This window comes from Vigna unguiculata, chromosome 5, assembly GCF_037176805.1.
Source record: "Vigna unguiculata cultivar grain cowpea cultivar isolate G323 ecotype 2 chromosome 5, ASM3717680v1, whole genome shotgun sequence".
NCBI lineage: Eukaryota > Viridiplantae > Streptophyta > Magnoliopsida > Fabales > Fabaceae > Vigna > Vigna unguiculata.
In genome coordinates, this window is record NC_140796.1 from 51,699,962 (window position 1) to 51,722,981 (window position 23,020).

Below are 23,020 nucleotides of genomic sequence, written 5' to 3' on the forward strand. Positions count from 1 at the left end.
GTTAACCCAATACCAATAGTTCAACTTCATAATCCGTCTTACATGGACAAATTTTGCACAATGATTTGTTTTTCTTCTTCTAAAACTACAAATTCAAATATAAAAAACGACTTATATGAATTCCTGTCGGTAAACGTTACTGAAATAATCTTCTATCAATATATATGTTCAAATTGATAACTACAACATTCTTAATTACCGAGTTCAGCAGCCCTCATTATTTGGCACGTTTTTATTTTTTTTATTTTTTTATTTATCTTTGGATTATGTTAAGTCATAGGTAGAACAAGCTTTAAAATTTCCAAAACATGAATTTTCTATGATGATAATCGGCGCATATATAACACGAATTTCACCATTGTAATGACGTAGAAGTTGCTGGTTTATGGAAAAATCCTTCCATTCTCAGGCGCCGACATTATCCAAATTCCTTCTACTTTTATAGTTCTTTTGACTTGTGGATATCTAAACTTTTGTTTCTTAAACTATGCAGATTTTTGGCAAAAAGAATGTACGTGATGATTACTTCACGTGGGAAAAAAACTTGGAAATAATAAAATGATAAAATATGCATATGCCTCTTCTAGATTCATCGGAAGAAAGTTTCAGCCTCAGTCCTACCTTCCTCACTAAGCATTTTCTGTTCTACGTCAAAATAGTCATCACTCAATGATATCAATATTCAGTTTGTGAGGTAAGACCTGTGTTGTGTGCTTGATTTTGCATCATTTATAAATAATAATACCACATGATATTTTAATTATTTAAATATGTTGGTTGAAATGTTTATATATTGAAGATGCCAATAATTTAAATCCACTTCTTAATATATATTATCATGATTTTGCGGTAAAAATTTATTAAATTTATCATAGTATATTTTATGGAAATATTTACTTCTAGTAACTTACAACTTTGAGACTTGTAAGTTTTATTTTATTTGGATTCTATATAATTAAGAATTTTAATTAATTCCTTTAATTTTTAAATTAGCTAAGTTTAGCCGCTTGTCAATTTGTACAAATTCTTGTAGGTTTTATATTGAATATGGATTACACAATAAGACAAATTTACCATAAATCTTATTTTATAAATTAATTTTGTTAATTTTATAAGATTGAGTTAGGTTTAAGTTAATTTATTAAGACAATATTCAAAATTATCCCATCAATATTTATTTTTACTATGTCTATTGTGTCTGTTATCATCCATTAATGTCTAATTTCATTGAAAGAGATAAAATAAATTAAAAATATATAAATGAGTGCAAATTTCATTTTACAAGTTGATGTTATAAGATTAAGTGAGACTTATAATTTATTTCTTAAGACACATAATACTATCAAATACAATCAAAAATACCAAAATAAGAAATTTGGTTAAAGTTTTCGATTGATAAAATTAAATAGTATTAGATATAGAACCAAATTGAACAAAATACGTAAAAATAATTTTTACATTTATACCTATTGAATCAACCTAAAAAGTTTGGTAAAACATACATAGGACCACACATATAAAACAACAGCATAAATAATAAAACAAATTTATTTAGTTTATAAGTTAATTTTGTAAGATTGAGTTATGTTTAAGTTTATTTATTAAGATAGTATTAAAAACATTCAAAATTATTTCTTAAATATTTGTTATTTATTAGATTTATTGTGTCATATTGTTATTAGATTATCCATTAATGTCTAATTTCAAGATAAAACAAATTTAAAGTATATAAATAGATACAAATTTTACTTTACAAACTAATTTTGTAAAATCAAGTGAAATTTATAATTTGCTTCATAAGACACACTTACTATCAAATATAATATAAAACACCAAATTAAGAAAATTAGTTAAAATTCTAATATCAATCAAATTAAATAGTATTAGATATAGAACCAAATCGAACCTATTACGTAAAAGTAATTTTCACATTTATACATGTAGAATCAACCTAAAAAGTTTGGTAAACATATAAAACAACAGCATAAATATAATTAGGTATTTTAAATTATTTTCATACTCTTTTTTCTCTAACTATAACCATTATATTTTTATAATATTGTAACATTGATGTGTTAATTTTTTTTTATACAAGTGGTTTTATTTTAAAATCTCTTAAACAGTGTTTGAAGTTCGAATCCGTCCTTACGTAGATCTTCAAAATAAGTTGATTCGATGAAAAAAAAATAGTTGTTTAATGAATAAAAAATTAAGATATTTTTTATAGCTGTATGGGCTAATCACTTTTCAGGCTAAGCCTATCAATCTAAACTGACCCAAAAGCGAGCCCGTTTGACATATTGGGCCACACAAAGGAAGTAACTAGCTAAAGCTAAAGCTAAAGCATGGGAAAGTGAGTAACTAACTTTTGTTCTCTGACTCTGCTGATTCTGATTCAGAAGTTGTAGAAGGGAAATCCTGCAACAATGAGCTTCCATCTCTTAACCAAAGCCAGAAACCGAACAGTGTTTTCGTATCTAATCTCACGCGCATTCTCTCACGGACCACAACGGTTCGTCAATCGTGAAATCTCACATTGTTCATCCTCTTTTCGCATTGCATAATTACGCTCCTAATTTTCACGGTTCCGATTATGTTAACTGATTCAGACCTAGCAGGCCTTCATTCGGCATCGCGTTCGACATCGACGGTGTCATTTTGCTCGGAAACTCCCCTGTCGGTGGTTCTCCTGGAGCGCTGAGAAAATTATACGGCGCTGATGGTAAAAACAAAAATAAAAAAAAACACGAAAAACTCTCTGTTTCCGTTTTCGTCATTTCTCATTCACTGTGACCGACTCATGAATTTGTTGATCTGTTTATGTCGTTAGGTGGATTGAGAATCCCGTACGTTTTCCTCACCAATGGTGAGTTCTTCTTCTAATTTTGTTTTATTCAATTTACTATTGCTTATCTGTGTCGTTTGGTGTAGACGGATATTTGATTTTTCCTGATTGCATTCGTGTTGTTCAATTGATGACCGGTCCCACACTGATAAATTGTTTAAAATGACGCGCCGCTTGTTTATGTTAATTTTATGTTTTCGTGTAGGTGGTGGCTTTCCTGAAGCTAAAAGAGCTTTTGAACTAAGTCAACTGTTGGGTGTGAATGTCTCACCTTCGCAGGTATATTCGAATAGTCTTGTTGTATCCTCTGAAAGCATAATGTAAAAGTAGATGTTTTATGAACATAAGAAATTCTGGATTTAGTAATTAGGAGGACTGGTTATGAGGATTTAGAATTGTTGATTTTTGTGTGAAGTAATCTACAGTCTCTGACCGTTCTTTCTCTTCCCTGTATAGTGATGTATACGTGTGTGGTTTTATTTCCTGGTTTCTTTGCTGTATGCATGTGTCACTGGAAAGTCAGAAGTAGTCGCCTTTGCCTTGCCACGTTGGTGTCCTAAATTCTGTTGAAATAAAAAATGTTTTCCCTAAACCAAATCTGATTGGTGTACAGGTTTTACAAGGCCATTCACCATTTAAACAACTGGTCAAGAGGTATGATTATTCATCTTCTGATCAGGTTTCATTTGAGTATTACATGCTGAACTGTCTTTTGCGCAAGTACACGCTGAAACCAATATGCTTGACAACACTTCAGTGTCCTTGTCTCATAGAATTTTCACGCCACTTACAGATTTGAGAATGATCTCGTTGTTGCTGTGGGAAAAGGGGAACCTGCAGCTGTGATGACGGAATATGGTTTTAAGTAAGGTTTGGGATAACTGGCTTGTTTGATACTTTATGAAAATGATGAGTTAGCAATCTGACTTCATCCTCAGTGTCTTATCATTATGGTGTTTATTTTTGTATTCAGACATGTTCTTTCAATTGATGAATATGCCTCGTGCTTTGAGAACATTGATCCGCTGGCTCCATACAAGAAATGGACTACCAATCTGGCTGCTACGGAGAATTCAAAGTTTAATGAGAGTTTTCCAAGGAATGATGTCCTCTCTAAAAGGGTTCAAGCAGCATTTGTAGTTAGTGACCCTGTCGATTGGAGCAGGGATATACAGGTTACAGAGATTTGATCAGTGATCCATATGAACTGTCTTTATTTTATCTTTGCTACATATATAGTGATGTCTATACAAGTACAAAAATTATGTGGCTTGTTTACATGAATCCCGCTGTTGGGAAGATCAATAACGTAATCAAACTGCTTAAACTGAAAGCATTGAAAAGTTAATGGAAACTTTAGCCACTGTACTATTGTTTGCTTCTTTATACCGAAGAAAGACTTGTATATGAAGTTAGACATCACAATTAGTAGTTAATAAGTAGATTTGGTCTCTTCTTTAGAGGGAAACTAAATTGCTCATGACTACGTCAGTGATAAAAGCCATTCACTTTAGTGGATGTTCAATAGAGAAAAATGAGATAGAGTGTTATACTACATTTAGATTTTAATACACTAGACTAGATATACTCAGTCATTTCTTGGAAAAGTATTTGAGAGTGGTTATTGTTCATGGGAGTTGGGATTTGTCTTCACTTGCCAGCTAGATCAAAAGAAATGAAATGAAATTAAAAGAAGAAAAGAAAGAAAAGAGAGACGGGATAAGTAAATGTATATTTGCATTTTTCAAGGATAAAAAATTAAGAGAAGTATACAACTTAATTTGACACTCTGAGACTTCCAAGTTGCTGTAATCACATTTTGAATTATTTTTGACTTGTGTTTCTGATAAGTGAGAGCAAATATAATCAAAATCTGTACTTAGTGTAACGTCCCATTTAATTACTAGGCGAAATTAAAAGAAACGTCACACCAAGATAGTACAATATCGCAGTCTTGGGGTCCTCAACACAACTCCTACAAGCTAGGCACACCACGATGCCAACGGAAAACCAGATAAAAGTCTAACCAATGAGAGTAGAATAGTAAAGCATAAAGCAATACATGGGCCATAGCCCTAAAGAAAGCCCAAGAAGAAAATAAAGTCCAGCCCAAATGGCTAAGTAGCGAAATTGCCATTTCCTTGTTGATCACAAGAAGCTCGTCCATCTCCCACCAATTTAAATTGATGATCATCGCAAGGAAGAAGGACTCATCCGGATACATATAGTCTGGTCAGATTCAGCACTTGTGGTGGATACCTCTGCTCACCCCTGAGTTATGTGTTACAAGTGTTACAATGAATCATTTTCCCTCACCACAAGGTTAGCCCTTAATGAGTTTCAGGCCTCCTGCTACTCTCACCACAGGAGTCCGTCCGCTCTAAGTGAGACTAACTGACTCCTTAGAGTGTCAGGATGCAACCTTACCTTGAATCCTTACTAGACTATACAGATGGGGCACCACCATGAAACACCCACTAACAAGGGTCATGGAATTACGTTCCGACCACTGAAGCGTGACCCTGAGAGTCTCACCTAGAGACCCCAAGAAATTACGCACTGACACGGACCAACATACATAACCACCAAGAATTTACATATACATTACACATAAATTTCATACCAACATCCACAACCAATCCTCATTTCGTACGGCTAAAACAATACCACTCGTCATTTCCAAACATGAGTAAAACATTTCCTCTCATACCAATACCATGCCACTGGTTTACCAACCATCAAGGTCCATTGTTGCTCATGCCAAATTTGTGACCACACGCACATATATATGTATCCAACTTCTCATGTACAGCTTATATAGAAATCATGCCAAGCTCACAATCCCCCACAAATAATCCCCTCCCAATCATGCATACTCATTCCCATTGAGCCATCATACAATAACCCATATAAGCATACTTTAAACATCCAAGCACAGAGAAAACAACAACTCGGGATGCCACCTCGCCCAGCTCCTCGCTCAGGCGGGAGGGTCTCGCTCAAGCGAGAATGACTCTCGCTCAGGCGAGCTCCCTTCCGCCTAGGCGAGAGCTTGACAAGGAGGACAGTAGCCCCTGCGCAATCTCGCTTAGGCGAGATCCCCTTCGCCTAAGCGAGACATCTGCTCGCTCAAAACGCGTTTTGGTCGCCTGGGCGACCACTCGCGCAGAAAGCCCTGGGCGAGCCTTTGCACATCTCGCCTAGGCGAGGCAAGCTCGCTTGGGCGAGATTAACAGTGTTTGCCACTGTTCACGCCTGTAACACACAATAACATATCCCAAACAGGAAAACCAGCCAGTCTAGACATCCATGACAGTATATCACACTCGAAAAATCATTAAACCAAAAGGGTACACATCACAATCACACCAAACAAGGGGGTTCTAGCTTCCCTTACCTGGAATATGCTAGTACAGGAACTCAACCACAACCATGGACACCACAGCTCTAGGAGTATGCTTATGAACTGAAAAACAATGGAGCAAATCACAAGATAAGCTCACTACAGAATCCTAGCTGAAAACGAACATGAAGAAACACCGAATGAAGTACGAGCACGAGTTGGAATGGACTTACGAGAAGCGGAAAAACTGGTTCGAGCTCACTGGATGCGAATAGGCGGCTGAACCCTAGCAGAGCTCTCTCTCGGAGCAGACAGAGTGACGGCTGATTCTGTGAAGAGTGAGGGTGAGTGTGTTAGGGCAGATTAGGGTTTAGTTTTATCACTTGGGCCAGCCCTAGACCCAATTACAAGGGCAACCCTTTATTTTTAGGGCAGAAAGAATAAAAAGATTTTAATGGACCTTACACTTAGGGTTTTAAGAAATTCTTATATTTGTTTTTTTATTTGTCTGGATTTGATGGACCGGTGAATGACCAAGGTTTTTCATTCAGGTTCTCTGTGACATCTTAAAAACAGGAGGCCTTCCTGGAAGAAATGTTGGACCACAACCACATATATATTTTGCAAATGATGACCTTGAATACCAGGTTGGTTCATTTTTTCAGAAAGACAGGTTATATGGAGCCTTTTGAAAATTCTATACTACATACTTACTGACAAGGTCCCACAAAAGGTAGACTAAATTTCCTTCTGAACGTCTGGGCATGGGAGCATTCAGGATTGCATTAGAATCCATCTTCAATAGGTGAGATTGCGTATTATCTAACTGTTAATAGGCCTTCTCTACTTTGGTTCCTTTAAATTGAATACATATGTACATTCATTTAAATACAGGAAGCTACTGTCACATTAGTCTGAGAGGAATACATGGAAAATGAAAAAAGAATCTAAATTAGTTTAGTGGCATTGCTGCTCTGATTAAATTCATATTTTGGTTCTTAAGAACCTTCATCTATCTATGCCATTAATTGCTCTGTGTGCAGGATTCACCCTCATTGCTTGGAGTATACATGTTTTGGCAAACCACATCCATCAGTATTCAAGAATGCAGAAATTGTGTTACAGAAACTTGTGGCATCACTTTATGAAGATTTCTATGATAAAAATCATAAGACTTCATCTTTTAAAACACTGTACATGATTGGAGATAATCCTGCAGTTGATATCAGAGGTGCACGACAGGTATGCCTCATGGAGTTGGATTTCACTTGTGGGATGGTTAAAAGTTGTTTGTTGACAAATGATAATATTAATGAAAATGTCGCATTTCAGACTGGGCATCCTTGGTTTTCTATTCTCACCAGAACTGGAGTTTTCAAGGGGAAGGAAAATCATGACAAATTTTCAGCAGATCTGGTAATTCCTTGTGTTTCTCCTTTAGAAAAGTCTCACAAATACGTCAACCTTTTTCCTCTTGCACTTTTAAGTTTCTTGGGACTGCGGTGGTCATGAATATTTGGAGATGTAGTGTAAGATAGGGAAATGCATTTGTTTACTTGCGCTGGTAGTGCCCACAACAGGAAGTAGTGATAGCCTGATTATACATACAAAAAAGAACCGGGATGAACAACATTCTTATTTGTTTTGGGTCTTCAGGTTTTTTTTTTCACATTTTAGAAAAAAGTACAGGGCTGATGGTTATGAATTACTGGCGTCATGTCTCCGTACCCATGGAGAACGTATGTTTCTAAAGGAATGTGCTCACGATTGTAATGCAGCTTGGATTGATTGTCCAAACCATAGTTTGAAATTTGTGGGTAGTTGTGGTGATGAACGGATGATTTAAATTTTTGACTAACGTTGCCATTGTGAAGGAAAGTACCTTGTGGTGATTACAATACAACTTCGCTTTCGCAGGTGGTTGACACTGTTGAAGAAGCTGTGGACTACATACTGGCAAAGGAATGCGGTTCATAGCCTTGTCCGCTTTATATGGCCAAAGCGTTTATTCTTTATGGAAAGGGTTCTAAAATAATATTTGAAAGTAATAGGTGATTTTGTGATCTCTACATAATGCAATAATTTATGGCCTATTCCCGCTATTCATCATGGTATACTTCATTAAATTATTTAATTCTTTTTATCCGCTCAGGTTTCTTTGCATTTCTAAGCATTGGTTTAGCTACACTTTCTTGAGCTGATAACTTCTGTCAAGAGTGAATTGGATTTCACTATTAGCTTTCGTTGGGAGCTTACAAACCAAAAAATTATTCTGGATAAAAACAAAGTTATTACAGTTTAAAACAATTAAGTTTACAATTTTAAAGCATGTTAAACGTTAAAGAAAACGTGGCAGTGACAAAATAGATGGCAACTAAATACTTAAAATGGTGACATCTGTTGTTAAAAATCTTAAGAATGAGACCTTGCAATCCAATTTCTTAAAACAAATTTATCTCGAGATCACTCTCGGTAATCGTGTACTAATCAAATTTGCGACTTAGGATTTGTTTGCTTTATATAGAAAATTAATTTCTTCCATAATTTATATTTTCATGCAAAACTTACAGGCACAAAATACTCGATTTTTTCGGTAGTAACTGCAAGCATCTTACCTCCAAATTGCTAGACCATGTTTATTTCAGAAGGATTAGGTGTATGTTATCTTAAATATTGTGATTAAATTAAGTTTCTCTAATTTATTTCATCATAATATACATTTATTTTATGCGGTTCTTTTCTTTCGGAAATTCTTAGAATTTAATGGGAACGCATTAAAAATGTAAAATACGTTTACAACATCACACACCCAATAAAAAGTCACGTTTGTATGATACCTGGTTGATTGAGAATGTAAACATCTTCACATTAACAATGCACCACAATTAAAGTCTATTTTTTATTCCTTGCACTAGAAATCTATTCTGCATGCCTTTGTAGGAGTAACTCCTTGATATATTGTTTTTTCTCTGAAATTCCAGAATACTTTTTTTATTCAACGGAAATCAGTATAAACATCCACACATTTAGAATTTGATAACTTGCTTAGGTTGGCTCCCAAGTTTTCCTAATGCTTTATCCAATGCTGTGCTGAAATCGTCAAAGGGAGCCAATTCCATTCTGCAACCAGAGTCAGCATCATATGAATTTGGTATGCAAATTATGAGACAGAAATGCAAGAACTTTTAAAAGCAATTTGAACTTACGGAATTAATATAACCCAAACCAAACCCCCCCTGACACGTAGAGAAGAGAACATACTTGTATTTTAACTTTCCTTCTTGTACAAGACTCAAAAGTCTGTCTATCATTCCTCTGCTCTCTTCAGCTTTATCTGTGCTCAACCACTTCTGTAACCAGAATCCCCTCAAGGAAAGATCCTGCCAATGTGGTTCTTAAAAGATCAATATGCTACTCTACTAAGAATATAGGCGTTTGAAAAGGTTAGACCAAAACTAAGTTATGAAATTAAGGAATCTCAATTCCCTAGGTTCTCGGTCCAACATGAGTAGTTTTTCTTGCTATTTTCCCACTCATTTTCTAATTTGAATCATCAAAAATTACGTTATAGACACCACCCTATACATATTCGCAGCATAAAAGAACAATGACTCTATGATGGTGTCTTAAAGGTGTTACCAGAACTTCAATTACAATGAACTTCTAGACAGAATTGCATGTGTAGCACACACCTAAAATTCATTTTTGACTCTTTACTGCTAGATTTGATCTTGTTTGTGAAAGACAAGGTTTATAAACTAAAAATATGGACCTATTAGAAGGTTCAATGAACTAACAAATACTCGTTAAGCTCTTAAACTTCCATAGCAAAAGGTTGACATCAGGTTTTCAAGAAACTCATGATAGAGGGCTCAGCACATTCAGACAACATCACCAATATTTCAGGGCGCTGTAGTTATCTTGACTTCTTAACGTGAAAGTTGAAACCCTCTTAATCAGATTCACTTCCAAGTTCTAAGGGCTGATTAGAGCCCTCTCAAGTATATATTATCCTTATTCTTCATTTAGTTTCAATCAGTTGCCAAGATCAGGGGCGGAGCTAATGGGTGAACTGGGGATGATCACCCCCAAATATTTTAAATCCCTTTTAAGTCTCACATAAAAATATTTTATGGCCTCCCATTAGAAAGAAAACATGCGTTGGTCCCCTTCAACTTTAATTCTATCTCCTACATAATAAACTGAAGTAACAAACTACAAGAGAGAGAATTAATGGCTGACCTTAAATATGAAGGATGATGTTGACACAGTGACGGGTTTTTTAGACATTCCACCATATGTGACCATGGTTCCTCCTTGTCTGGAAAATATGAACTCATTTAAATCATAATAATAAAAGAGAAATATTTCATTCTTAAATTTTTCACCCAATATCTCATGTCATACCTCAAAAACTTGAGTACCAAAGAAGCAGCATTGCCACCAACACAGTTAAATCCCAGTGCCGGTTCAGGTATACCACCCTACCATGTCAATGTGAGGCAAAATAAGTCATCTGAATTCAATATAGATAAATAATGCTTCAAAACAATTTTTTGTCAGCTTCCTCTGCATCACATAAAAGCAAGTGCAAAACCTCAAATAAGATAGCTAGAATACATCCAAACACCCTTCCCAAATGCTCAATCTATGACTATCATTGATTTGAAAAATAGACACGTATAATACGCCTAGGTATACCAGGAGACTCTTGACATTCTTCACTTCCAATTCGCTCTCAGTGAAAACTTCATCAGCACCCAAATTCTTAAGCATTTCTTTTACTTCATTGACCCCAGGCCTGCATCAAAATGATTTGTGATGCAAAGTTAAGATTCTTCACTAATATGCCAGAAGCAAAAATAAGGACATGTTAATCAAATTATATTTAAACAAACCTTGAAATGATAATAAACAAACCATAGTCTGAAATAACACTCAAAAAGCTAAGCTAATAACAAAGCTAGCAAAGAACCTTCCAATGAGCACCTGTCCCTAATAATATTAATGCTGTGAATGCCACGAGAGTTGGCAAGCTGAATGACACACTGGCCAACCATGCTGGTAGCCCCATTTTGCACAATAGCATCTCCTGTTGATATCCAGAAAAAACAAAATTCCAATCCACTTAAACACAAATAAAAAATAAAGGAAATTCAGCCAGTAAAAGAAAAATGTACCAGAGTTCAGAGTAACACAGTGTTCAAGCATGAGAAGTGCAGTCAAGGGATTAACAGTAATTGTAGCCGCATATTCCATAGGCACACCCTTCTCTATCTTGTGCCAAACATTCTCATTCTTCACAATATACGTCTGCCAAGTCCCTGTGCATGCCAAAAATAAATAAATATATAAGAATTCCAAATATGACATGAAAACCGCAAAGTTCTACGAATTTGGATTTGGATCTTAGAACTTGGATTTCGAAAAATTAAGAGGCACGAATTGCACAACTTAGAGATATTAATTTGCTCATATCACTACCCGTCAGTGTTAACACATTCAGAATACCAAAAGACTTGAGCTAGAAGCTTGGAGAATAAGAATCTAAAGTGTTGAAGTATGACAATGGTCCAATACATAGGGTAGTCTAACATAAGCTCTATGCCATTTCAAACTTTTAGATTTGAACTCAACTCAATCTTAAATGCGAGTTGCTTTCACTTGAAAACTACTTTGACAAGCTAATTTCCCATATCATTTTTATCTTACTATTTGTTTTTCTTACACGATTAATGGAGAAGCTCGTTCTTTTGATCATATTAAGGTGATAAATTAAAGGGAAAGAAGTGAAAGAGAGAGTACCGAAAGAGGGTGGAGAGGGAATAACCCAATCACCGGGAGAGAGTGAGGTGACCGAGGAGCCCACTGAGAGAACTTCTCCAACGCCTTCATATCCACCCACTGCCGGTGGGTTTGGCCGCACAGGATAAACGCCCTGAATTCTATTGATATCGGAGGGGTTGATCGGAGCAGCTAGCATCTTCACACACACCTCTTTTTCTTTCACATCAACGGCCGGAACCTCCACCAACTTCGTCACCGTGTCCGGTGGCCCGTGCACATCGTACACGATCGCCTTCGACGGCGGCGACACGGCCGCGGAGGACAATGCTCGTGTGATTAATATTTGGCCGCAGCCACCGTGAGCTAACCTCCCCGACTTGTAGTTGAACACACGCGGCGCGTGCATTACCAACTGTCGCAACATTGCGATTTCACTCCGTCCCAGGCTTTCTCGCTCCGGTCACTCGTTCGCGCTTTGGAACGACATCGTTTGGGGAAAACGGGAGCTGCGGTGTAGTCACTGAAAATGCTGGGCCGAGAATACATTGTTCTTTTGTAGTAGGCTTCGGGTTTTTACTTTCTTCACCCCACAATTTCTTCGCGTGCACCCTCAAGTATTTAAAATAACAATTTTGCCTCCGGGAGAGTGATTTCCAGATACATATTCCGGAAAGTTTACTGAACAAGATTTCTGAAATTTATGAAACAATCAGAAGGAAACTTTCAAAATGAAATTTCTGAAACAAAATTTTCATAATACAATTTTTGGAATAAAACTTTCAAAATATATAAAATATGTATTTTGGAATGTTTTCTAGAATAAACCTTCTGGAATGAGTTTTTTTTAACACTTTTACGTAAAATATATTTCAAGAGTTTTTCAAAATACATGAAATAAGTTTCAAAATCAGTTTTTTTTTTTTTTTTTTTTTTTTGTATTTTCTCTCTTCTCTTGTGTGTTCTCCTACTCTTTTTCTTTCTTTGTAGCAGCAGATCTGATGGCAGTGGTGGGACAGCGGCTATGGTGCAGTAGGAAATAATATTTTAGTCTTTTCCTTTTATTAAGGGATGCAGTTTGTAATTATATAGATGCAGAAAGCAATAGCCCAGTCTTCGCTTGTGTTTTCAGCCCAACGTTCGTATATCACCGGCCCAACAAGTTGTTTCTACCGGTTTTACATCTAAGAGCCTCGCGTCGCAAATGGTTTCCATATCAGGGAAAAAAAAAAAAATCCTGAAAACAGAAAATAGGTCCGATATTCAATGACAAAATAACAAACAAAAAATTCTTTAGTTTAAAATTTTTATTATTAATATTTCGATATTTTAAAATATCAACAAGCCAACATTTTTTTAAAAATGTATTAATAATTATTATGTTATATTTTATTTAATATATATTAATTATCTTTAAGCATGTCTTACAAATACACAGAACACTTAAAGACGTATAAATGTATAGATTATTATTATTATTATTAAAATAAATTCACGGCATTTTCTCAATGAATATTGCGATATGAATCGAAAACATAAATTTTACATTTATAAATATTTATATTTAAAAATTATAATAATAAATATAAGGAGAATGTCTATAAATAATTTCGTTGAAAGGTAAAAGTAGATTGAGATGAGAATGGTTAGAAGTTGGGAAGTTGTAAGGGCCAGACACACGTGTTGGCCAAGACAATAAATGTTGATACTAAATATGTCAACAGTTAACACCACCGATGAGCATAGAAGGTGTCATGTTTTTATAGTGATGCCCAAACTGAACTACCAAACAGGCCTTTCAGATTATAATGTTTCGCAATCCCTTCGAAGGACGAAAAGGCCCTTTCTTTATTTTTCTCACGCCTTCTTTTAATCCGTAACACTTTCTCCTTTTTCTTCTACAACCCATGTAGTGTTCACATTGTTTCTACCCAGGAAATGACCACAACACAACGTTAACATCCTCTTTTTCTTTCTCTTTCTTTTTCATACACACTTCGTGATACTCCTTTTTCATGTTTAGGGACTCCGTTCTGGGCTTTGTTTGCTTCAAGCCTTGAACGGAGAGAAAACGAAAAAAAAAAAAAACATGGGTTGCTTTCGTTGCGCAGGCAAACCAAGCAAAAAATCCAACAACGTTAATAGAACGCAGAAGCACATTGCTGCCGGTAAACTCTACAAACGGATTGCAATACGTTAATGTTTTCATGCATTAAGGAACAGGTTCATCTGTTATTTGTGATCGCGTTTAATGTTTCGTTAATGGAAAAGATATAAAATTTGGACTTGGGTTTGTCGTGAATTAATCCGGGGTCTGTCTTTTGTATATGGGTATTTTTTTTTTTCATTCTAAGAATCAAGAAATTTTTGTTTGGTCTTGACATATGGAAGAAAGAATTTGAAACTGGTTTCTGTTTGATTTGTTTGATATTGCAAATTGTTTTGTTGGTTTCTGGAAATTTCAGAGTGAGTTTTGAATGTGGATTATATAAATATAAATATAAACTCTCTAATTGTTCGTCGTTCCATGAACCATAAACGTGTTGATTGAATGATGCGATCCATAATCCAACTGGTACTTCTTTCCTTTTAAATTTTAACAGCGATAGGTTTTTATCATTTGTGGTATCCTTAGATGAATCTATGCATCATTTTGTTTGATCTCTCACCTTCACGTGATGTTGATTTTGTATGCATGTGTGTGTCCTCCATTTTTTCGTAGTTGTCAAAATTAATTTGAAAGTGAATGGTAAAAGTGAAGATAATCATCGTAAGCCTGATCAGCTATCTCTGGACGTGAAGAATTTGAATCTACAAGAGGTTTCTGATGAGGTAAACGTTAGAAGTTACCGAGCACAAACATTTACTTTTGACGAGCTTGCAGCTGCAACAAGGAAATTTAGGTCAGATTGCTTTCTGGGCGAAGGAGGGTTTGGCAAGGTTTACAAGGGGTGCATAGAGAAAATAAATCAGGTACTCAGATACCAAAATCAATATCTTGTCTTACATATTTATATGACATCACTCTACTTTCATAGTATTTGTATTGAGTTTTTTATATTGTCTTTCTGTCGTGCTTTTAAAATATACACTTTTTAAATATATCAACATCATTGTATTCTAAATGTTCGATAAAAGTACAATAAGAAAAACCAGCAAATAATATGGACTGAGTTTTATATATGGTAAAGGTTTGGTGATATTGAGGTTTGTTATTGTGTACGTAGGTTGTGGCAGTAAAGCAACTAGACCCTTACGGGCATCAAGGAATTAGGGAATTTGTTGTTGAAGTATTGACTTTGAGTTTGGCAGATCACCCTAATTTGGTAAAGTTAATTGGGTTTTGTGCTGAGGGAGAGCAGAGGCTATTGGTTTATGAGTACATGCCATTGGGATCTTTGGAGAACCGTTTGCACGGTATATATATATTCGTAATATCTTAATTTTCTTCACCTAGAACAAAATGTTTGGGGTGGGGAGTGATTTTGTGTGTCCTTGGTTTATAAGTTGTTGTTTTGTTGATTAATTTGTCAGATCTTCCACGTAGCAGAAAAGCACTTGATTGGAACGCGAGAATAAAAATTGCAGCTGGTGCAGCTAGAGGGTTAGAGTATTTGCATGATAAAATGAAGCCTCCTGTCATATACCGTGACTTGAAGTGCTCAAATATTTTATTAGGTGAGGATTATCATCCCAAGTTATCAGATTTTGGGTTGGCAAAAGTAGGACCAAGTGGTGATAACACCCACGTTTCAACAAGAGTTATGGGAACATATGGGTACTGTGCACCAGATTATGCAATGACGGGTCAATTGACGTTCAAGTCTGACATTTATAGCTTCGGAGTTGTTCTTTTGGAGATCATCACAGGCAGAAAGGCCATTGACAACACGAAACCTGCTAAAGAACAAAATCTAGTTGCATGGGTATGTCAATATGCTCTTTCATCCAACTTTCTTCACAATGTTGCTACACATCTATCTACTTTTAATGCATTTAATAAACTTCGATATTAGTTAAGATTTCTATCATAAACTTACAGATTAAGATAGGTCAAAGTTGCTTCCTTAAGATTGAATATGGTGTTCGAATTTTTTTTTTCTGGGATAAATCGAAGAGATTGATACCTCGAGTTATGAGTTGTCTTAATAGTCTCCTCCAAAGTGTGAGTTGAGTTTTATCACACATTTTTCTACCACAATAGGTATACTTGTCCCAGCATTTATCTCAACACATTTTCATCGACCCTAGGTAGAGTTAGGTCTTATCATAACGGGACATACTTGTGTTCAGGTGAGTCGGATACCAAAAGAAACCCTTGAATTTGATATCACTGTTGAAATTTTTTTATTTTGCTGGGATAAACCGGGGAGATTGACTACTTTTGAGATATGAATCTGACACCACTTCCTACATAAAACCTTTTAAGGTTTAATGTCTGTGAGTATCGTTCTCCTTATATATCATTCAACTTAACATATGGAAATGTTGTTGGTGAAGAGAATTTTTTTATTTTATTTTTAAGGTTGTTGATCCATTGTCTTCCAAACTCACATAATGCATTGTATATGTTTTATTACAGGCAAGACCTTTGTTCAAAGACAGAAAAAGATTCTGTGAGATGGTTGACCCATTGCTTCAAGGTCAGTATCCAGTAAGAGGTTTGTACCAAGTTCTTGCTATTGCTGCCATGTGTGTTCAAGAACAACCTAGTATGCGACCTGTCATAGCTGATGTGGTTACAGCTCTAAATTACCTTGAATGCCAGAAGTACGATCCCCAATTTCATCTAATTCAAAGCTCTAGAACTGGTTACTATTCTTCAAGACCAACCCACCAAAATCTTAGATCAACTCTTAGCTATGGCTCTGAGCCAAGACCGAGCACAGGTGGTCATAAACTACTTGTTAGTGATAGTGGTTCGGAGTCAGAAATCTATGTAAAAGGTCTATCTTCTCCAAGAACACGAAGTGACGGTCATCAACATTTTTATACCAATAATGATTCCGAGACTGACAGTTCTGCAGATTAGAAAAGTGCTGCGTCTTGGGACATTCATACCGTAAAATGCTTAGCTATCAAATAACAAAAGTTATTTGCTTTTGGCTCCTCTGCTGTATATTTGAGCTGCTTTTCTTGTCTCAACATGGATTCCTCTTCTAGAGATTTGTAGTTGATCCGTATGTTAGAATTTCTCCTCTGCTACAATAATATACTTTTTTTTTTTAATGAAAAAGTATAACTTCAATTCAGTTCATTGGCCATTATAATCTGCATACTCTATATCTTATGCTTTTATACATGCAAGACACTGTCATTGCAATGGGCAGGCTCAATAGAGATAGTATTATGGTTTATGGTTAGATTATAAAGGTATATTAAAGATTTAAATTTTAAATCTAATTCAATCCTACACGCCGAGACATATACATTTTGATGGTGAGACTAGACAATAATAAGTGATACGACCGGAACAATAAATCTGACAAACAATAAATTTTATTATAATAATTTCTAATCATAATTCTAATACCATGTTAGTAAATTGTAAATCTAAGTTAAATTTACGAAATCAATTTGTAAAAGTGAGATTTTCACAATCTTATCATCGGTCGAGGTGAAACTTCCAAAAGTAAATGATTTTAATTTTAGCCATTGTCTTGAAGTTTGGCCATTTTTCTATTTAATAATTTTCTCTGAACTGAATGAATAATGTTTTCATCTTTTATTATTTTTATTTTCATCTATAAAGATGTGAAAACGAATGCACTTGATGATCTTTTCATCTTTATTAGTTACTGAAATGAAATAAGCATGCTTAGATAGATGCCTCTGTATGAATATCTTTCCTATGCTATTAACCCTTATATGTGTGTATTAATAATTCATTTCAGAAAACAAAACAGCGGTGATGAATAATAACTTGGATGAGTAGCATTTAAATGATATAATTAATTTGTTTTGAAAATTCAATTAGACTTTGAATTCTTATTTGGTTCACTAATGTGTCATGACTTGTGAAGTTCTTTCTCATATTCTATAGTGTATACTTATCAATAAAATGAATTCTCGGATTCTATAATGAGACGTTTTGATATTTTTATTTTAATGAAAAGAGAGATTAAAATTAAAGTGAGAAAATATAACATGAAGAGTGATTTAACGAAGAAAAATGAATTCAATATATACAAAGTTAAAAATAAATTATTATTGAATAACTCTGTGAGATCTCTTTACTAGGGATGGCAACGGGGCGGGGCGGGGACGGGTTTCACTATCCCATACCCATCTCCGTAAAACAAATTCATCCCCATCCCCATACCCAAACCCAACGGGTATCAAAGTTTTATCCTATCCCCATCCCCACCGGGTAACGGATATAATCTCGTACCCATACCCGTACCCGTTTCCTTACTAACTTCAATATAAATTTTAATTAATTTTTATAAATTACGGTAAAGGAAACATAATATTATCAAATATTCAATATTAGAAGGATGGTTGTTTCTTTGATATCAAATACTTTGAAATAAATTATAATTGTTTACATTTTAGATTGGAATACCAAATAAAATTTCATGAGAACTAAAACATTTATTAAATTTGCAAATTGTAAACATTAATGAAACCTAGTTGATAAAATTTAAAAATATTTTTAAAAAAATTTAAAGGAAAACAAATATTCAAATTAACATATATTTTAAATATTTGTTTACTTCAATTTTTTAAATTCTAATTAATCTCTTTTTTTATACACTAATAAAAATGATAATACATCACTTAGTCAAAATGACGCAACTAACAAATAATAAACATAATAAAACAAATTTAACATGATTATTGTATATTTTGAACTTCAATATATGTTGGATGGCGATAAAAAAATATTCATGACAATTACATTAAATTTTGATATTGTAGTAAATAAAAGTTATTTATACAATTATAGTGAAAAATTACAGTATGATTGATATAATGAGTTAAAAAATAAAAATAATTAGATAAAATATACTGAAATAGTATTCTACATGATGAAAATAAACAACAAATAAAAATATTAAAAAATTAACGAATGTATGTCTTAGAAACAATTTGATAAACTATTGAAAGAAATCACACAAAGGAAAACGATTGTATAATTAAGGGTATGATAAAATGAAAAATATCTTAGACATCTACGAACACTTTTCAAATATCAACATATATACTCAATAGTTGAAAAATAATTGTTTTAGCGAAACAAAAGAGTTTTTCAAATGATACAAAAATTAATAAAAATAAGTAAAGAATTTTTTTTATATTACCTAGTAAATGAAAGATTTAGGCTATTAAACACTTAAATTGAGAGTATTGAACATACTCATGTGAAAGAAAAATATACAATAAATAAAAATATTAAAAAATAATAGAAATATTCAAATATGAGATATAAAAAATTTGTAATTGACATATATAATTTTAACATAATTACATAAATGTTATGATAAGATGAAAAATATATTGGAGATGTGAATGAGTATCATGACAACCCAAATAATTAGAAGAAATAAAAAATTGAGAAATAAATATATATATATATATATATATATATATATATATATATATATAGGGTTACTTAATTAATTGTGAATATTTTAATCATTTAAATAATGACCGGAGATATGGCGGGGACGGGTATTATGGCGGGGATATGTACATATCCATAATCATCCCCATACCCAATTGAAAAAGTCGGGGATTCCCCATACCCATACCCAGTCAATGCGGGGATTCCCCGTCAAAACGGGGACGGGTTCGGATAATACCCACGGGAACGGGTTTATTTGCCATCTCTACTCTTTACATTATTGTTAGAATATGATGTATTTATTTTTATTAAGATCTTCATTAAAATGTATTTTTAGTGTAAAATATCACCATACTTCATTGTCTCTCAAGGGTGAGATTGACATAGTATTTGAACATTTAACCCAATCAGGGAACCAATTTGGTGGGTGTGGACGATGAAGGAAAAACATTTGAAGAATATATCGATTATAGTTATAATCCTCGTGGTAAATTATATTTTTTATAATCAGGTCTAACAATTCATGTCAAAAGTAAGTTGAATTTGTTATATAAGGTTATTAAACACTTGTCATAATAAATTAGATTTATTATATATCTTTTAATCTTTATCATATAAGTTAGATTTACTATATCAAAATTTTCAATATCTGTATAACAATACTGATTTTAATAAGTTGGACTTTCTATATTAAGTTTTTTAATCATTATAGAAAGTCTAAACTTTCTATATTGTCTATAACTATGTGTTAAAGAGAATTATCATAAAATATCTTCTAGATCTGTCATAAAAAGTGATGATAATAATTTATATAATTTTTAATATGTAGATATAAAATTTAACTAGATCTAATATTAATGAATTACTTAATTTATAAAACATTGATATTTCTCGTAAAAATAATAATTTATAATATTTTTCGTTTTGATAATATCTGAAACACGTAATTTTAATTTGGTACAAGAGAGTTGTAATTATATATTTATTGTGTTTTAAGAATTTTTATATATTTTTAAATATATATTAATTTATGCAATTTTTAATTTTTTATATACTTTGAAGCACATATACGTCACATATTTATATGCTGAATACGTACACTGGTATTTCTATTTTATCGTGGAAAGAATAGGAATATTCTATTTTATTATGTTGACATTATTTCTTAGAGTGAAATAAATTTTGTAAGGACGAAAGTTAAATTGCTTTAAGGGTAGATGTGGTTTATTGGTTGGAGTGGAGGGAATTTTTTAGGGACCGAAATAAATTATAGAAGAGGCAAAGTGTTTTGATTGAGATGAAGTAATAGTATTTTATTATTTAAGTTAAAAAAAAGTTGAATATTCAAATTTCATTTCACACCTTGACTGTTTCTTCAAAGTACTTTTTTTTTTCTAAATTTTTAAAATTTCATTTATTCTTTTACATTTAAATTCACCTTAGAAATCTTGGTGGAGTGTAAAACACTTTTTATCTAGTCAAAAGTATTTTTGAATACGTTTTCCTTTATTTCTTTTTTCAAGAATTCATTTTTGGGGAAGAGTTGCATGTTTAGGAAAGGGCTTTGCATGAGGTTTCCAATACAAGGTCAATATGAATAGAATAATTGAGTCGAGTTGGTCTAAGTCGAAGAATCAAGCTAAGTGGACCAAAAAAGAAAGGTTTATATGAGTCAACTCAGGCTAAAGAATTGAGACAAGTCAATCTGAACCAAAGGTCAAGATGAATCAATTTGTGTTAAAGATTAAATAGAGTTGACTTAGACTAAAGAATCAAGCTAAGTTAGCCTAGTATGAAGGTCTAAATGATTTAGCTCAGGTCGAAGATTCAAACTAAGTTGACCCTGATCAAAAGTCGATTCGTTGGTCCCACCTGAAGGTAAATTTGAAGGTTAAGATTGAAGGTTAAGTTGAGTCATCTTAGGCTGAATAGTTAAGTTGAGTCATCCAAGTTCGAAGGTTGAGTCGAGTTCGTTTCGCTCAAAGGTTAAGTTGAGTTAGTCTTGATCGAAAATAAAACCGAGTAGGCCCCAAATCAAATTGAGTTAGCCTAGGTCAAAGGTCGAATCGAGTCAATCTTGATTGAAAATTGTGTTAAGTCGATCACGACTGAATGTTAAGCCGAGTTGGCCCCGACCAAAGATCAAGCTAAGTTGGACCCGATCGAAGTTCGAGATGCGTCGGTCCATACCAAAAAATGAGGTGAGTTGACTTAGGTTGACTTGTGTAGTCGAGTCATCTTGTAACCAATGTCTAGTTCAGTCATCTCGAGACCAAGATCGAGACGAGTCAACCCAATCCTAGGTAGAGTCTAGTAAATCCAGGTCTAGGTGGAGTTAAGTTGGCCTAGGCCTAGGTGGAACTGATTTGACATGAGCTCAAGTCAAGCTAGGCCTAGGATGACTCAACTCAGCTTTGACCAATATTGAGGTGAGACAGTCCAAATTCAAGTCGAGCTAAGTGAACTAGACCTAAATCGACATGATTTAAACTATGTTTAGGTGAAGTCGAGTCAGTTTGACCCATATCTAATATATGTAATAGTAAGGTATATTAGATCAATATCATTATATTTAATCCAATTGAAAAAGTTAATTCAATCTAAATTTAATCTAATTTAAATTAGATTGAAAAAAATCCAAATCTTGTTGATGTAGATAAAATGGACGTGAATTATAGATTAAATCTATTTCATCTATTTGAAAAAATTCAATTCATTCATGACTACCCGTAATTGTGATAGCATTAAGGTAGAAAATCTGGGTTATCTAGGTGTAACTTGGTTAGGGTGATATATATTTTGATGGGAATTGTATGTTTTGGAAATGTAAAAGTATGTGAATGTGATAATTTTGATATATTAACCAAGTTTTTTTATGCTGTGAAGGTTAATGGAAAATATTGATTCGTGTGTTTGTCTGCTGTTGTGTGTATATGTATGTTTGTACGTGTTTGTATGTCTTTTTAATTGTGTTTTAATGATTAATAAGAATATAATTAGGAAGTTACAAATTTTACCACTTTAGTTTCACTTTACACATGTAATTTATTGTGACAAAAACTTAATGTTAAGCGTTATATATTTTTTATATATTTAAATATGTCAATATATTGGTTAAAAGATTAATTTGGATGATGCATAGTATAATTTTTATTAGGTTGAATGGACTTTTAAATATACGTATGTGTGAAATTTGAATTATATGAAAAGCGAGGAATTTCTGAAATCTGAATTGAAGTATTTCTAAATTAGATGAGATTATAAAGGTAAATAACTTCTAATTTAATAAAAAAACAACGTATTTTTCATGGTATTGCTTTTTGATAATTTTTATGCTCCTATTCTATATTGATAAGTTAGAATCTAATTTGAATTTTATTATCCAAAAGTATGATGTTTTACCCTTATTTGATTTAAATAATTAAGCTCATCTTATTTTAACAGACAATATAAAATATCATGTTATTCTATTTTACGTTAA

The 23,020-nt window shown here is 33.4% G+C and overlaps 3 protein-coding genes across 4 annotated transcripts; 2 read left to right on the top strand and 1 right to left on the bottom strand.

Annotated features, from left to right (window-relative positions):
* Positions 1 to 2,330: 2,330 nt before the first annotated feature.
* LOC114183380 (hydrolase family protein / HAD-superfamily protein) lies at positions 2,331 to 8,339 on the top strand. 2 transcript variants are annotated; one of them, XM_028070389.2, is made up of 12 exons: positions 2,331 to 2,512; positions 2,619 to 2,722; positions 2,831 to 2,866; positions 3,051 to 3,124; positions 3,459 to 3,499; positions 3,639 to 3,710; positions 3,819 to 4,020; positions 6,740 to 6,835; positions 6,926 to 6,993; positions 7,232 to 7,430; positions 7,521 to 7,604; positions 8,106 to 8,339. In XM_028070389.2, exons 1-12 carry the CDS (start codon positions 2,427 to 2,429, stop codon positions 8,163 to 8,165), a joined length of 1,122 nt encoding a protein of 373 aa, XP_027926190.1. In that variant the 5' UTR covers positions 2,331 to 2,426; the 3' UTR covers positions 8,166 to 8,339. The 2 variants fall into 2 exon arrangements, with proteins under 2 accessions (XP_027926190.1, XP_027926189.1); XM_028070388.2 differs by having other exon boundaries at positions 2,343 to 2,512; positions 2,610 to 2,722.
* A 662-nt stretch (positions 8,340 to 9,001) lies between these two features.
* On the bottom strand, positions 9,002 to 12,488 carry LOC114183423 (Polyketide synthase, enoylreductase family protein). The gene is made up of 8 exons (XM_028070439.2): positions 11,994 to 12,488; positions 11,369 to 11,512; positions 11,178 to 11,280; positions 10,890 to 10,989; positions 10,596 to 10,672; positions 10,431 to 10,509; positions 9,450 to 9,568; positions 9,002 to 9,308 (listed from the first exon to the last, which is right to left on the bottom strand). Exons 1-8 carry the CDS (start codon positions 12,397 to 12,399, stop codon positions 9,215 to 9,217), a joined length of 1,122 nt encoding a protein of 373 aa, XP_027926240.1. The 5' UTR covers positions 12,400 to 12,488; the 3' UTR covers positions 9,002 to 9,214.
* A 1,259-nt stretch (positions 12,489 to 13,747) lies between these two features.
* Positions 13,748 to 17,224, top strand: LOC114184104 (Protein kinase superfamily protein). Its single transcript, XM_028071347.2, has 5 exons — positions 13,748 to 14,140; positions 14,695 to 14,945; positions 15,200 to 15,389; positions 15,507 to 15,898; positions 16,555 to 17,224. The coding sequence occupies exons 1-5, from the start codon at positions 14,062 to 14,064 to the stop codon at positions 17,002 to 17,004; spliced, it is 1,362 nt and encodes a 453-aa protein (XP_027927148.1). The 5' UTR covers positions 13,748 to 14,061; the 3' UTR covers positions 17,005 to 17,224.
* The last annotated feature ends 5,796 nt before the right edge of the window (positions 17,225 to 23,020 follow it).